The 15,617-nt window shown below is 42.9% G+C and overlaps 2 protein-coding genes across 4 annotated transcripts in view; one reads left to right on the forward strand and one right to left on the reverse strand.

Annotated features, from left to right (window-relative positions):
• Nucleotides 1–8,702, forward strand: part of Wdr19 (WD repeat domain 19) — a 78,015-nt gene extending 69,313 nt beyond the window's left edge. The window contains exon 37 of the mRNA XM_026785154.1: nucleotides 8,674–8,702. The gene's annotated coding sequence lies outside the window, so the exon portion shown is untranslated. The remainder of the gene's footprint in view (nucleotides 1–8,673) is intronic.
• Rfc1 (replication factor C subunit 1) overlaps nucleotides 1–15,617 on the reverse strand; it is a 79,356-nt gene that overhangs the window by 4,594 nt on the left and 59,145 nt on the right. For 2 of the 3 annotated variants that reach the window (XM_013350781.2, XM_005359262.2), the window contains exons 12-22: nucleotides 15,020–15,124; nucleotides 11,975–12,374; nucleotides 11,287–11,399; nucleotides 10,343–10,457; nucleotides 8,291–8,382; nucleotides 8,008–8,145; nucleotides 7,032–7,127; nucleotides 6,621–6,719; nucleotides 5,363–5,517; nucleotides 5,128–5,245; nucleotides 1,621–1,766 (exon numbers count right to left, since the gene is read on the reverse strand). In XM_013350781.2, coding sequence (XP_013206235.1) covers nucleotides 1,621–1,766; nucleotides 5,128–5,245; nucleotides 5,363–5,517; nucleotides 6,621–6,719; nucleotides 7,032–7,127; nucleotides 8,008–8,145; nucleotides 8,291–8,382; nucleotides 10,343–10,457; nucleotides 11,287–11,399; nucleotides 11,975–12,374; nucleotides 15,020–15,124 — 1,577 coding nt within the window. The remainder of the gene's footprint in view (nucleotides 1–1,620; nucleotides 1,767–5,127; nucleotides 5,246–5,362; nucleotides 5,518–6,620; nucleotides 6,720–7,031; nucleotides 7,128–8,007; nucleotides 8,146–8,290; nucleotides 8,383–10,342; nucleotides 10,458–11,286; nucleotides 11,400–11,974; nucleotides 12,375–15,019; nucleotides 15,125–15,617) is intronic. The other variant, XM_005359263.3, reaches the window with a different exon arrangement.

Genomic DNA, 15,617 nt, shown 5'->3' on the forward strand with positions numbered 1-15,617 from the left:
CTTCTTTATTTAATTAACCAATGACCTTCCTCCATCAATCTAGCACTCCCCCACTGTGCTCAAAGGCAGTTTTCTCCTTTGCTCTAACTGGAAAGCAAATACGGGTTCTACTTCCATATTACTCAACACCCCAACAATTGTGCTTAGCCTTACCATAGCCATATCGATGCATCATTCCCAGCCCCCAATACCAAAGGCAACAGGAAACAGCAGTGAGAGTGCCTACACTCAGTGCCACTCCTGCAGGAGTGAGGGGACAACACTTTTTGGTCTGACTGTAATAGACATTGTACATGAAGGCCTCCTTTGTACTTCCTCATGTCTGTACTTGGAACTTTTCCATCGATGGCAGGGTTTTGCAGAGACTGCCTGCAAAGCTGGAAAGTGGTCTATGATCCAGGGCAAGCAGGGAAACCGGCTTTGGGCTGCTGAGAACTAGAGTGTTATCAAGAATTAACTTTTCTGGGCTGGTGTGGTGACACAAGTACTCCAAAGGCAGACGCAGGCCTCTGTGAGTTCAAAGCCACCCTGGTCTACAGAGTGAGTTCCCACCCAGCCAGGGCTATACAGAGACCTTCTCTCAGAAAAAACAAAATAAAAAATAAAAAAATAAAAAACTGACCTTTTCTTTCCCAAATACTGGCATTCCCTTAAAAGTAAAACACTGAGCAAATGCCTCCAATCCTCATTTTTACAACTGCTTCCAGCCTGGCAGTACTATAGCCAGGTGCTTCAAGCTGGGGGACCTCGGCTGGGTGTGGAAGTGACATTGGTGATCCTAGCAAACGCAAAAGAGTCTGTGGCTCCTCCATGTCCCATGCCACAGAACAGCACTTTCAAATCTCCCTGACTCTGACACAGCAGCCTCCATTTTATAAGGACCTGGGGATGGCACTGTGCCCACCCTGAGAACCCAGTAAGTTAGTGTTGTTTTAGTCACTCTGTGTTAGAGCAGCAAAGGAAACTAAGGGCGGAATAAGAGACGCCTGCCATGAGCTAGGAAGAGAGAATTTAGTGAGAACTGGGACATACAGGACAGGAACTGCCCCAGCTTTCCCAGTGACCAGGGCAGGCCCAGAAATGAAAATAGGACTCTTCAGCAGGCTTCATGGTTATCAGCAGATCCTTCCCATGGTAAAAACTTATCAACTGTAACAAGCTGTGACAAACTCAAGCACTGTTGAACTTCTTTAAACTTTTCCAAGTATGTTCACTTTCATTACCCGAGTGGCAGCTCCTGTCATGTGCCAATCTGTGTTCCCTATCCCAGATGACTAGGCCAGCTTTCTAGTAAAACAGGTTAAAACTATCATTTCTTTATGAATACTTCTGGTTCCATATTACCTATCCTGAAGATCAAAGTTATTCCACTAATACAAACACACTTCCGGCACCAACAAACAACAGCAGACTTTTAAAAGATGTACACACTTTAAGAATGCTCTCAAATCATGACACATCTGCCATCTGGCTGGTTTTTTTAAAGCAACAGAACTCAGGCCAGATGGCAGGAACTTACCCAGATCATTTAGCTGATGAGCAATGAAATCCAGCCGCCTTCAAGTGCATACCATCCCTACAGAGTAGCAGAGTGACAGGGATGGCACTAATCCCGCTTACCTAAGACTCATGTGCAAGGCCAGGTCCTGAACAATCCGGTCATGTTTGCCCGTAGATGAATGCTTCCCCAGCCAGCTTGGGAAGCTGGGAAACTGAGTCATGTAGCCCCTCATCAACTCTCCAGGAAGAACACTGGCATAAATGGCCTGGGGGGAGGGGGGAGATCAAACATACAGTCCAGAATTTAAATTGGTATAAAGTTATTTCTTTAGTGTCAAGGTCCAATGCCAACATAAACCATTTTCTCCTCTCTGGACTGGCGTGGAGGTGAGGGAATAATTGAGACAGTTCACACAGCAATATTGGAAGGGAATCTTAGGCTTTATTTATTTTTGAAGATCACCCGCGTTTATTTTTTAAACATCTTTTATCCCCCAAGGTAAACTAAGGTGGAAGTTTATTAACATTTTGTTTTGGGGGTATTCTTTAACAATTCTCATCCCATGTGAGGTATAAAGAGGGTGGAAACTTAACCCAAATGCAGCATTTGAAGATGGGGGTCACTGCATAGTGACTTAGAGCAGAGAATCTTAAGTGAATGCTAGACACTCCGTAAGAGAAAGAGACCAAGCATACCTAAACATACATACATACATGCACACATCCGTCTCCTGCCAGGTCAGACCTTGTACCACTCAGCACTCTTTAAACAAGGAGGCCATCACCAGACACAGGCTCCTCATCTCCCACAACTGTGAGTGCAATAATCTGTTCTTTAAGTCTTACCTAGTTTGTGGGCAGGTAATTATAGCAACCAAAAACAGACTAGCAGTCCATGGATGAAGTAATGGCCCGATGCCTAATTACAGCGCCATCTCCCTGTCCTAATTACAGGTATGGGAAGTTTCTCCTATAGAAAACAGAGTAAAGACTGGGGAAGACAGTTTAGGTCAAGTGCTTGCCACCTGCACAAGAGGACCTGAGTTAGAGCCCCAGTAGTCATGAGAAAATGGTAATCCCAACACTGTAGGAGACAAGAGGATCCTTGGGACTCAATGGCCAGTCACCGTAAACTAATCAAGTTCCAGGCCATCATCTATTATCTTGGAGCCATTAAGAATGTACTGTTCTTCCGGAGGACCCTAGTTTAGGTCTTGGCATCCTCACAAGGCTGTCTCCAATACCAGTTCCAAGAAGATCCAATGCACCTGCCTCCACGGGTACCTACACACACACACACTCACACACACACACTCACACTCACACTCGTATACCTTAAATAAATAGGTGAGGGCTGGAAAGATGACTCAACAGTTAAGAGGACATGGTGGTGCACACTTTTAATCCCATTACTAAGGAGGCAGAAGTAGGTGGATCTCTGCAAGTTCAAGGCCAGCCTGGTCTACAGAGTGAGTTCCAAGATAGCCAGGGCAACACAAAGAAAAAAAAAGTGCTATTTTTCTTCTGAAGAACATAAGTTCAGTTCCCAGCACAACTGGTTGATGTGTGGCTCATCTAGCTCCAGGGGATTCAGTGCCCTCTTCTGGCTTCCACATGCACTCACCCACACACGACATACATTTACACAGACAAACAGACACACGCATGTACACACACACAGAAAACTAGGCACAGAGGTACACACCTTTAATTTCAGCACTTAGAAGGCAGAGGCAGGTGATCTCTCTCAGTTCAGGGATAGCCTTATATATAAAGAGAGGTCCAGGCCAACCAAGGCTACATAGTAAGACCCTGCTCAAAAAACCAACCAAACAAAACAAAAAACAAGAAGCAAGGCAGAGGGGCACCTGATGGATAATCCCCAAGGCTGAGCTCTGGTCTCCACATATGGGAGTGCACACACATACAGCACACACATACAGCACACACACACAGGGGTGGAGAAGAGGGAGAGAGCCACAAGCAACCCTGGTTCTGTCTCAGAAGTCATCCTTGCAGCCTTGACCAACCAGCCTCAATATCACAGCCCAGAAGGAATCACACACAGAGGAACGTGGCAGCTGATGGCAGGGAGACCAGGTGAGAGCAGACTGAGCTGCCACCCGAGGGAGATGCACAGGGGGGAGGTGTGACTTCAGACATCTTCTCTGAGCAGCATTTTCAGTCTGTTGAAGACTTTAATTAAACTTTCCACAAATGTTACATCCTGCCTTATTCTACTAATACTTTCTCCCAAGTTCTCATTAGATAATCTCTACAAACTGGTTTAAAGGTAGAAGGGCTTCACCAGGATGACTTACCATCCTCCTGTAGCTGGACATGGGAGTTTTCTGCAGTGTTTCCTATATTAGAACTAATGCTTTGGGGAATATTTTTATATAGTGTTTTTCTGTGCTTAAAATTATTTAAGATAAAATCTCAAATGTACAACTACTAAGGAAAGAAAACATTTTTGTACAAATTTTGTGAAAATAAGATTTCTAAAAAAAGATCTAGTGGGGGAAAAGATGGTTAAGTAGCTGAGAGCACTGGCTGCTCTTCCAGAGATCCTGAGTTCGATTCCCAGCACCTGCATGGTGGCTCATACCCATCTGTAATGAGATCTGGTGCTCTCTTCTGGTGTTCAGGTATACATGCAGACAGAGCACTGTATACACGATCTATACTTCAAGAATGAGGCATTGTTTTTTTCTTTTCAAGCAAATGTATGGGTTGAATTAAAAGAGGGCAGGGAGGGCTGGGTGTGCAGATATGCACCTGGAAGAGATTGACACAGGACTGCCTCAAGTCTGAGACCAACCTGCGTTACAGAATGAATACCAGACTAACTAGGGCTCCACAACAAGACTCAAACAAAACAAAACAAAAACAGAAGAGGGCAGACTTTCTTTCTGGAAAGCTTTGTTACTCGGACCAGTAATGAATGGACACAAAATGCAGAGCTCTGGGTACAGGCCCGCGGTAGAGTGCTATCTTGCATGTACAAGGCTCTGGATTCCATGTCTAGTATGTATTCTCACATGTAAGAATACTTTTAAAGATTAAGTGTATATTAAATCTGTTTTCATAATAAAATGGACTTCTGCAGCAATGAAGAACCTTGCCATTTCTGCCCTGGGTGCACTTTTCTAGCAGGGCTCTGAGCAGTGACCCTCTCAGAGAGCCACAAATGCACAAAGATTCTTAAGGTAAAACAGTAAGTAAGACTTCTGATGCACACCTGTGGCTAGAATTGACACCTAGAACATTTACTCCCATTCCTCCGTTTACATGAAAACACATTTTAGCAAATAAAGACAATAGTGACCAGAGTATTTTCTCTAAACAGACTATAATTTTGCCACAAAAGACTAGAGATAGCTCAGCAGTTACAAGCACTTGCTGCTCTTCCAGAGAACCTGGGTTCAGTTCCCACCGCCCACATGGTAGCTCACAACCATCAGTAACTCCATTTCTAGAGTATTTGATGCTCTCTTCTGACCTCCACAGGCACATGCATACATACAGGTAAAACACTGATAAACATAAAATAAAATTATTTAAAGAAAAAAACTAATTACAAGAACCACAAGAATCTTTTTCAGCTGCAGTAGGCCCCACGCTTACCTGTGTGGGCAGAAGACTCCAGTTCTGCTTACTCCGGATCTGGCTGTCCACTAAGTCACCGTCACATATGCTGTCTGCCGCCCGGCTTAAAAGCATCAAGTGCTTTTTCATGTCACCCCTGCAGAGAAGAGCCAGTCTGGGTTACAGCACCCTCCACCCCAGCTGTTCTGCACAAGCACTTGGCTTCTGTAGTGCTGGAAGATCCTGATCCTACCCCAGTGTCCTCAGTGCTTACCCTGCAGCCACAGGCTTTACATGGACATAGTTCTCCTGAACAAAGAGGGGGGCTATGGAATAGTCATGGAAAAAGAGATCCGATTTGTCCATCAGTGACATGTGTGCAGTCTCCTCTCCAGCTGCAAACACCTTCCGGGCAACATCAAATGGGCCCTGCCAAGAAGGGACACAAAATGACTGAATGACCAAAACCTAATACTGGTAAAGAGATGAGCAACAGGAACCTTCACTGCCTGCTGAGGAGATAGCACAACACTTTGGGGGTCCCAAATGAACAGCTTGAGGCACCTTTATCAATATCTGGAAGTACTAAGATGTCCTTCAGTAATCAAACGGGTAAATAAACTAATACACGTCTAGGCCTTGGACTATTACTACTCAACGATTTTAATAAAAAAATACCAGATAGGAATGTTGGGATCTATCTGTAATCCCAGCACTTGGGAGATGGAGTTCAAGGTCAGCCTCAGCTGCACACTGTCTAGAAGCCAGCCCGACTGAGCACAGGCCACACAATCTCAAAAGACCAAATACACTAAAAGGACAGGGAAAGGAAAGAACAGTTGGTCAGTCCATTAGAAGACAGGACAGAGCCTTAAATGTACACAAACGTACTCTATGTGTGAAAGGAGTCAATCTCCAAAGGCCACATGCTATATGATTCTCACTATATAATACTCTGGAAAAGGCAAAACTATGGAGATGGAACAGACTGGTGGTTATGAGCAAGGCGGTGGTGGTGCACACCCTTAATCCCAGCACTCAAGAGGCAGAGGAAGGCAGATCCCTGTGATTTTGATGCCAGCCTGGTCTACAAAGTTAAATTCCAGGACAGCCAAGGCTACATAGAGAAAACCTGTCCTGAAAGGGAGGAGGGAAAGAACCCTTATGGCTCTAATTATAATTTCTGACTAGTAAAACAGAGTGCAGAGGCAACCGATAGAGACCCCTAGCTGTGGAGTTAAACTAAACCGTCCGAAATACACAATTCCCAGCAGTAAAAACCTTACAGGCCATGAATGCATGCAGAAGGTATGCTGATGAAGCATGGGTCTCACTTAAAACATCCCTTTCTCAGAATCTGCAACAGACAAGGACTATGCCTGCGGAAAAGCTCACTGTCCCACTGTCTACAGGTCTGACAAGTCCTTGGGCTCCACAGGTCCAACCCAGGAGTGCATTATGTCTACAAAGCTAGTACACGCAGAACAAGAAACATTTCCACCTCATAACTAAGAAATGGGAACACATTTTACCAGTTTGATGTCCTTCTTGGCCCTCTGAGAATCAGTCTTGGCTTGGTCATACGTTAGTGCCTTACTTTGTGCACACCACATACTCATATTATGTAAAACCTACAAGAAACATAAATAAGACAATGTCAGGAGAAAGGGTGACTACTCTCCTATCCTGGACAAGTTTGAAGAATGAGGGGGCAAAGGAACTAACCATTGTCAAGGGCTGGAGAGATAGCTCAGCAGTTAAGAGCATATGGTAGTTCACAGCCATCTGTAATTCCAGGGCCAAGCATTCTAATGCCCGCTTCTGGCCTCTGCCAATACTAGGCACACAAGCAGCGCACACTTACATGCAGACAAAACGCCCATACACACAAAACAATAAAATTACAAGAGTAACAACTGACACATAATATATACCTAACTCACCTGTCTGACATCTTGATTCGCTCCCAAAATTATTTCATTCATGGCTGGAGGGGGGATCTTCAAACCCTCTTTAAATGCAATAGACAGCATCGCACTCTGAAATTGACAAGGAAGGACATCGTCACTGGCCTTTTTAACTCATAGCATCTAAGATTCTATTAAAATACTTGTGAGATACCTTTGAAAACTGACCCAAGTTTTCATTTAGCAATCATTGCATCTTGGATAAACTTCACTGGCTACAATATTGATGCTGCCTAAAGTTGAAATCAACCTTTATGTAAAGATGATAATGACATTTAAAAAGAAACTCTGAACCAGTGCGCTGGCTAGTGTTATGCAAACCCAACACAAGCTATAATCATCTGAGACAAGCAAAGGGGATTGAGAAAACACCTCCATAAGATCCAGCTGAAAGGCATTTTCTTAATTAGTGATCGATGCGGGAGGGCCCAGTCCACTGTGAATGGTGCCATCCCTGGGTTCTGTGAAAAAGAAGGTTGAGCAAGTCATGAGGAGCATCACTCCTCCATGGTCTCTACACCAGCTCTTGCATCGAGGAAGGTTCCTGCTTTGTGTGAGTTCCTGTCTTGACTTCCTTCTATGGTACAGTGATGTGAAAATGTGAAAAAATGTAAGCAAAAAAAAAAAAAAAAACAAAAAAAAAAAAAAACTTTCCTCCCCAAGTTGTTTTTGGTCACCGTGTTCATCACAGCAATAGGAACCCTAAGGCAGTTAGCAAGATCGCTCAGTGGGTAAAGGCACTTCCCATCACACCTGAAGCCTGAGACTGATCCCTAGACCCTACATGGTACAAGGAGAGAATGGCCACCCAAAGGATGCCCTCTGACCTCCACATGTATACCCTATTGTACATGCATGAGCTCACATGTGTGTGTACATGGACACACAGAGACACACACCAAGTAAATGTGTTTTTTTTCTTTCTTTTTTTTTTTAATTACAATCATCATACCTTAATCTGTTCAACCCGAGGTCTTTGGAAACGAAGATCAAAACAATAATGAACCAAAGAGCGAATTTTGGGATGATTTCTATCATTGCACATACAAATGATAGGAATTTTAGTATGCTTTATCAGGCCTATGAGTTCCTAAAAGGCAAATTGGAAACATAAAAATCATTACTTTAATACTATTTAATATATTTTAGTATTTTTTTAAAAAAGCCCTCAAATGCTATAACCCATATTTCTTAATCTAAAAACCAACAGTAAAAGAAAGATATAATGCTGTCACCTGAATGCCGCCCCTGTCCTCAGTGCCTGCCATGCCATCGACCTCATCCATGATGAGAGCATGCTTCGAGCTTACCGAAGGGGCTGCTCCGCCTGGCCAAGGGTGAGACAGGACAAAGACACAGGAACACTGTTCAAACTGCTATTCTGCAGAAAGTTCTAAACATATTTTAAGTTTCAAAAGCTGCAAGTGTTAAACCATGAGAAGAAATTCTCCCAACCCTTCCACAGTCCCAGTTTCTCTTCCCAGCAGCTCCCTTACAATGTGTATCATGTGGTTCTTCACTTAATAATTTGTGGTCATTGATCCATTCCCCCTCCCTCCCATCCATCCATCTATCCATCCATCACACTTCCTTTTTCTTAAGATTTACTTATTTCCAGGAAGTCGTGGCACACACCTTTCATTCCAGCATTTGGGAGGCAGAGGCAGGTGGATCTCTGTGAGTAGGCCAATCTCATCTACAGAGCGAGTTCCAGGACAGCCAAGGCTACACAAAGAAACCCTGTCTTAAAAACAAAAATCTTTTTTTTTCCTTGTCAGACAAAGACTCAAAAACAAAAATCTAATAATAAAAAGATTTATTTATTTTATGTATATGGGTATTTTGTATGCATACATTTCTGCATACCAGAAAAGGGAATGTTCAACCTCAAGAACATTTCATTTTTAATGTAATTTAATGTTCTACTTTATAAATGTATAATTTAGTTTATTAATGAAATCTAGATACTTCCAAGCTTTTGCTATGTCATACTTATATTTAAATATCCCCATATGTACGTATGTGTCTTATGTGTGTCTGTGTCTATAGTGTGTGTGTTTATGCCATTGTGCACATATTAAAGTATAACGACAGCTAAATTCCAGAAACTGGAATTCAGAAATTATGTATGATTTAAACTTAAAGAAAATGCCAAAATCCCAGCACTCGGGAGGCAGAGGCAGGCGGATCTCTGTGAGTTCGAGACCAGCCTTGTCTACAGAGCTAGTTCCAGGACAGGCTCCAAAGCCAGAGAGAAACCCTGTCTCGGAAAAAAACCAAAAAAAAAAAAAAAGAAAATGCCAGATTACTTATGAGTTGTATTAATACTTCCACTAGTCATATACAAAAAGTAACATGGAGGGCTGGAGAGATAGCTCAGAGGTTAAGAACACTGGCTGATCTTCAGGAGGTCCTGAGTTCAATTCCCAGCAACCACATGGTGGCTCACAACCATCTGTAATGACATCTGGTACCCTCTTCTGGCCTGCAGGCATACAAGAAGGCTGAATACTGTGTACACAATAAATAAATAAATCTTAAAAAAAAAAAAAAAAAAAAAAAAAAAGAAAATGCCAGATTACTTATGAGTTGTATTAATACTTCCACTAGTCATATACAAAAAGTAACATGGAGAGATAGCTGTCAGTACAGAGTTTGCACTGCAAATACAAGAACCTGAGTTCAAACCCTATAATATACATAAAAACTCTTGGGTATGGTGATGCACACGTCACACACACACAAACAGAAAAAGACTGTGAGTGAGAGAAAGGACTTTTTCTGAGCAACTTTCAACAAGTAATTTCCAGCATTAAAAATACCAAGGTTCCAAATAAAATGCAAAAAAAAACCAAAGTTCTGAGTAATTCTCCACAGGCATGTGGAGCCTTACTAATAAATCTTCACTAGTCACAACCTGAATACCATCTAGCTCAAAATGGGCCCCTCATTCTTCAAGGCTTTTTGAACAAATACATCCTTTTACTGGTAGATTACAGAATGCCCCAATCAACCACAGGCCTTACAAAGGCCTTCTGGCCTCACATTTATCACACTGTATTTTTCATTTATTTTCCATATTCCTTTATGGGATTCACCTGCCAATGTGTAAAATCACATACAAAGTGCAAACTGTGTTACTAAGCACACATTTTCTCACATTCAGAGCCCCTGAGACTTGCGAGGGTGTAGCTACCGCTCAGGACAGCCCAGGATGCCCACACACAGCAGTGCTCACTACAGAACACTGAAAGACAGCCACAGCCGCAGTTCAAAACGACACATACTTGTATAAAAGCCTTTGATGCTGGTGTTGTTCAATGACTCAGCAACAACTGCTTTCAAACTGTTCTTACTCCGAGTATCACTTGCATTTAATTCCACGTAACTGTAGCCCAATTCCTAGTAAAAATATTGGAAATTGTTACTATCACAGTGCAAATGACCCTCGGGGGGGAGGGGGGTGTCATAATTAAGGAACACAAGAGTTTCTAAATCACATAAAAAACACAAGTAAAAATATTAAATATGATACAAATAAACAAATTCAATATTCTTCATAGTTTAGAGATTCTTAAAACACCATACAGACATACAACACACACAGAAGTTTGCTCTTAAAACCACAGCTGGTAAGCTAGGTACAGTGGCTCACCCCTGGTTATCAGACCATCTGCCCCAGCAGCACAGTGTCAAATAACCCTTTACTTAATAATGGCCCTAAAGAATAAGAGTGGGAACGCAAGGAGGGCACCAGGGCACAGACACCGAAGGTCAGACGAATGTCAGACAAGGGGCCCAGAGGAAAGCATGGTACACACAGGGCTCTATACTGCCTGCAGCTACGGCATCTACTGGGGGCTTAGGAACACATCCTCCACCTTTAAGGGGAAATAGATGTATAACAATAGCCAATAGAATTATAGGTTTGGGGGCAGTTGTTAGTTTTCTTTGGTTTTTCTAAAACATTCTGTGTGTCCTGGAACTCACTACACAGACCAGGCTGGCCTTGAATTTAGACTGTCCCCTGCCTCCCCGGTGCTGGAATATAGATAGGCATGCACCTCCACGCCCAGCCAGAATAATAGTGTTTCCTAGAGGATGGAGTGACAAACATCGCTAGAGCCAAAGAACTCGCTAGGAAAATATACACACAAGGTTTACACACAGCACACATACACACAGGAGCTATGTAATCACTGCAAGGTTTTACGTTTCCAGCCGCACCCACCTGACACACAAGAGAAGCTGTAGTGGTTTTGCCAACACCCGGAGGGCCAGACAGCAATGCTGCCTTGAAACTGGAACCATCATCTTTGCTGGAAAGTTTGCCAAATTTTGCTGCTAGAGGAAAATAAGTTCCAGAGCATGAACATGCACCATCTAGCGGACTCTAGAACACAGGATTGTTCATGAACTGCCCAACAGCATCCCAAAGCACAGAGGGACAGGGCAGACCTCCCCACTACTGAAGCACATCACACACGTAACTGAGCTTTAGGCCGCTGTGCCAATGCATACCTCAGCTCCGTGCCTTTCCCTCATGGGCCCTGAGCACTCTCCATGGTCTCTCATAGGCCTTCAGATCTTGGGACTGGTCATTCTTTCTGCCCAGTATCACACACCTAGCTATCTACTTGAGCTCCAAGTCTCCTCCAGAGAGCTCACATCCTCTTTCCTGACCACACCAGCATCCCCAGAGCTCCCTGTACTTACCCTACAGTAGTACTTGGCACATGCATTTAATAACTGGCTCTCCGGGAGCTCCACCAGAGCCTAGTACTGCACTTGGGCTCTGAACAGGTTCTCAATAAATACTTGCTGACAGATAAATGGACCAACCATGAGCCTTTTGCCCATGTGTGCAACTGAGCCTTACATGCGACAGACACACATAAAACGACAAGTTGTAAAATCACCGTGTTTCTTCTCTTCCGGAGAACTCTTATGCCAGTTTCTGAGCCAGCGCAGTAGTTTGTGGGCACAGCTCTGGTCACCTTGCTGTCCAATTATGTGCTTGAGCGAGGTGGGCTTGTACTTGTCCACCCACAGCAGGCTCTCCACTTTGTCCCCGCCGCTGTCCTCAGCTAGACCCTGAGCCCTGTTGTTGCCAGACTTCTCCTTGACCTTGTGCTCCGTGAAGTCCAGGCCCCTCCGAAACACATCTGCTTCCTTCTTCACAGCCTTCGCCGGGCTGCACTTTTGGGGAGTCAGTTTGCTCTTTTTAGACTCTGACTCCTTCTTGGTTGGACTAATTTTTCTTTTTCCTTGGTCATTTTTTTGGGGTGTTTGCCTCAATTTGGACTTTTCTTTCTTCATCTGAAGAGGGAAGATTAAAAAAGAAAAAAATCCCTGAAATGCAGAAGCCTTCTATCCTGCTACACATACCCCAGAGGCAAGGTGACATAGCCAAGTGAGCTACTGCACCTAGGCTGCTCCTGTCACAATGGACTATGCAGTGCGCAGTCACCACTTCCCACACTTCACAAACATCACAGCAAGCCAAGAATGTAGTGGTCATTTTTAAAATGGAAAGACGGGGCCATGGGGTAAACAACAACTGCTTGTTTTAAAGTTTCTTGATTACATAAAGCTAATGTTTCCTCAAAAACTTGTATATACAAAGTCAGAGCAGCACTGTATTGGATGGTACACACACATTACAACCATAAGATGAAAGAACCCAAATATCCACTGCGGAACGTAGCATAAACAAAAAATTACTGCGATCCACACAATGGGACATTATTCAATCATAAAAGGGACTGAATAGTAATACATACTACAACTTGGTATGCTGTGAAGCCATTACAAAAAGTGAAAAGGCTAAAAACAAAAGGCCACATATGGTATGATTTTACTTATATTAAATGTCCAAATTAGGGAAATCCATAAAAAAAACAGTATAGTGACCTCCAGACAGAGGGTATAACAAGCAACCATGAATAAGTAGAGAATTTATTTTTGGAGGCAATGACACAGTGTTTGGAATCAGATGCAGTAATTGGGCTAACAAGATGGCTCAGTGGGTTAAAAGGTGCTTGCCACCAAGCTTAAAGTCCCAAGTTCAATCCTCAGAAGCTACACTGTGAGAGAACCAACTCAAGCAAGTTATCCTCTGACCTCCACATGCATGCCCAAACACATAAAATACATACAATCAAAAATAAATAAATATATTTTTTAGTTAGATAGTGATGATCACTGCACTGGTATGAATTATGCTTTTAAAAGGTGACTTTTAAGGAATGTAAGTAATATTTTAATGTCTAAAACAGTTAAATGTCTTCCAGTAATGCTAGACCTTATGAATGACCATTTAATGTAGTGACATTTAATTTGTATTTCAATAAATAAAGCTCGCCCGAGGATCAGAAAAGTAAAACAGCCACACTGGCCACCCTTATAGACCAGGTAGCACTGGCACACACCTCTAATCCCAGTAGCCAAGATTATTACACTAGATTGCCAAGGCGGTAGTGGTGCACGCCCTTAATCCCAGAACTAGAGAGGATTATAAAACAGAAGGAGACAGCTCTCAGGCTCAGTCTCATTCTGAGGTTCCTGGAGGCAGGGTCACCATTTTCAGACTGAGGTCGAGGTAAGAGCCAGTGGCTGGCTGCTTTGCTTTTCTGATCTTCAGGTTGAACCCCAATATCTGTCTATGAGTTTTTATCAATTTAAGGGAAAAATTTCTGGAGATTCAAGGTGACTGTCCACTTATAGAAAAGAAAGTCATCAGTTACAAAATAGGAAATCATTCCACTCATGGAGAAGACCAGCAAACACTATCTCAACCAAGTAACCAAGACATATCAATATCATGAACATGAGACACACCAAAAAGAACATAGTATCACCCTGCATTATTCTTGTCAAATTGGGTAGCACAATCTACCCTTGGGTGGAGGAGGCTGAGACAGCACAAGCCAATGGAGTCTAGGATCCTGGAGCAGAGAGAGGGCAACAAGAACAGTGTACAGTTGGCCATGAAACAGCAACATTTACTCCCTACTGTTGGCAACTGGACCATGGTCACAGAATCCACACCATTCCCTGGGACTTTTCTCCTGGAATAAACTGGTCACACTGGTGACGGTCCTGTGTCCTGCAGTGACTGGCAGGTGCAGAGCACGAGGAGATGCAAACATACAATGACAGGGTTCAGACGCAGTGGCAGCTGGGTAGACTGCGTCCATCCTGTCCTTGTGTGTCCCCCTCCCCCGCCTACTCTACTGTTAAAAACCAATAGAGACTAGTTTTTGTCATAATGGAAAACTCCTAATAGAGTTTTCACTAAAGACGCTGATAAACTCCTCTTTAAAAAACGAAGAACAGAAAACAAAACCTTCAGGCAGTAACATTTATAATAAAGTCAATACAAGAATATAAAATATGAACTGAGGACATAGCTCAGCAGTTAAAAGCACTTACTTTTCGTGCAGGACCTGAGTTCAGTTCCCAGAACCCATGTCAGGTAGCTCACAACTGCCCATAACTCTATTTCCAGGGAAAGATGTCCTCTTCTGGCCTCTGTAAGCACTGCATTCATGTGCATGTGTACACACACAAAAAAAATTTTAACAGTGTGGTCAGGTGTGGTGGCATGTGCCTTTAATCCCAGCATTCCAAAGGCAGAGGCATGTGGATCTCTATGAGTATGAGGTCAGCCTGGTCTACACATCTCGTTCCTTACCAACCAAGACTAAGTAAATTGCTTCAATCTTTTAAAAAATATATGGAAAATAAGTATGAGTAGATATGTTACACGGAACACACTGTTTGCTACCTTCCCTCTCTCTTCCCCCGAGAGACAATCTTCCAGAGCAAGAGGAAGTAAGGTGAATTCACTTGTGGTACAGAGGCGTTTGATCTTCTAGCTAACAATACTGTCTATTATGCATCTCCATCAAACAGGAGATTTATATGCCAACCTCATTAAACCAGGTTTGTCTTATACACACCTCAGCTTCAGCAGCTATTTCATACTTGGATTTCTTGCCTGGCATAGTTCGAATCAGATCCAACAGACCATCTTCATCAAGGATTTTTGTTCCCAGAGCTGCTGCCTGTTGATTAAAATACAAGTCATCAGAACTCCATCCAAATCACTTTTCTGTAGAGGAAAAATTATTTTAAGGTCTACTGGTAGATGAAGAGCTATATTGCAAATATGAATAACACTAGAATTTAATTATTTTTAAGATTTTATTTTATGTCAATGAGTGTTTTGCTCATCTGTGTGTCTATGTACCATGAATGTGCCTAGTAACCAAGAAGATCTAAAGTTGGCTTTGGATTCCCTGGGAAAAAAAAAATCACCAGTTATCACTATGGATGAAATCCAGTACTCTAGTATGGATACATGAGTCATGAGAGAGGTTATAAAGCTCTGTTTTTCTAGTTTTAATTCTGTGTGGAGGCCCAAAACTACGAGCCTATTGCCGCCTTGTCTGATAGAGAGTTTGGAGGTTGCTCACAATGGCTGACAAGTGCAGCTGCACGTCCTGACTCAGGATGTGGTTACTGGGATCTTTTGACATAAGAAGGCTCACACAAGCC

This window comes from Microtus ochrogaster, linkage group LG1, assembly GCF_000317375.1.
Source record: "Microtus ochrogaster isolate Prairie Vole_2 linkage group LG1, MicOch1.0, whole genome shotgun sequence".
NCBI classification, from domain to species: Eukaryota; Metazoa; Chordata; class Mammalia; order Rodentia; family Cricetidae; genus Microtus; species Microtus ochrogaster.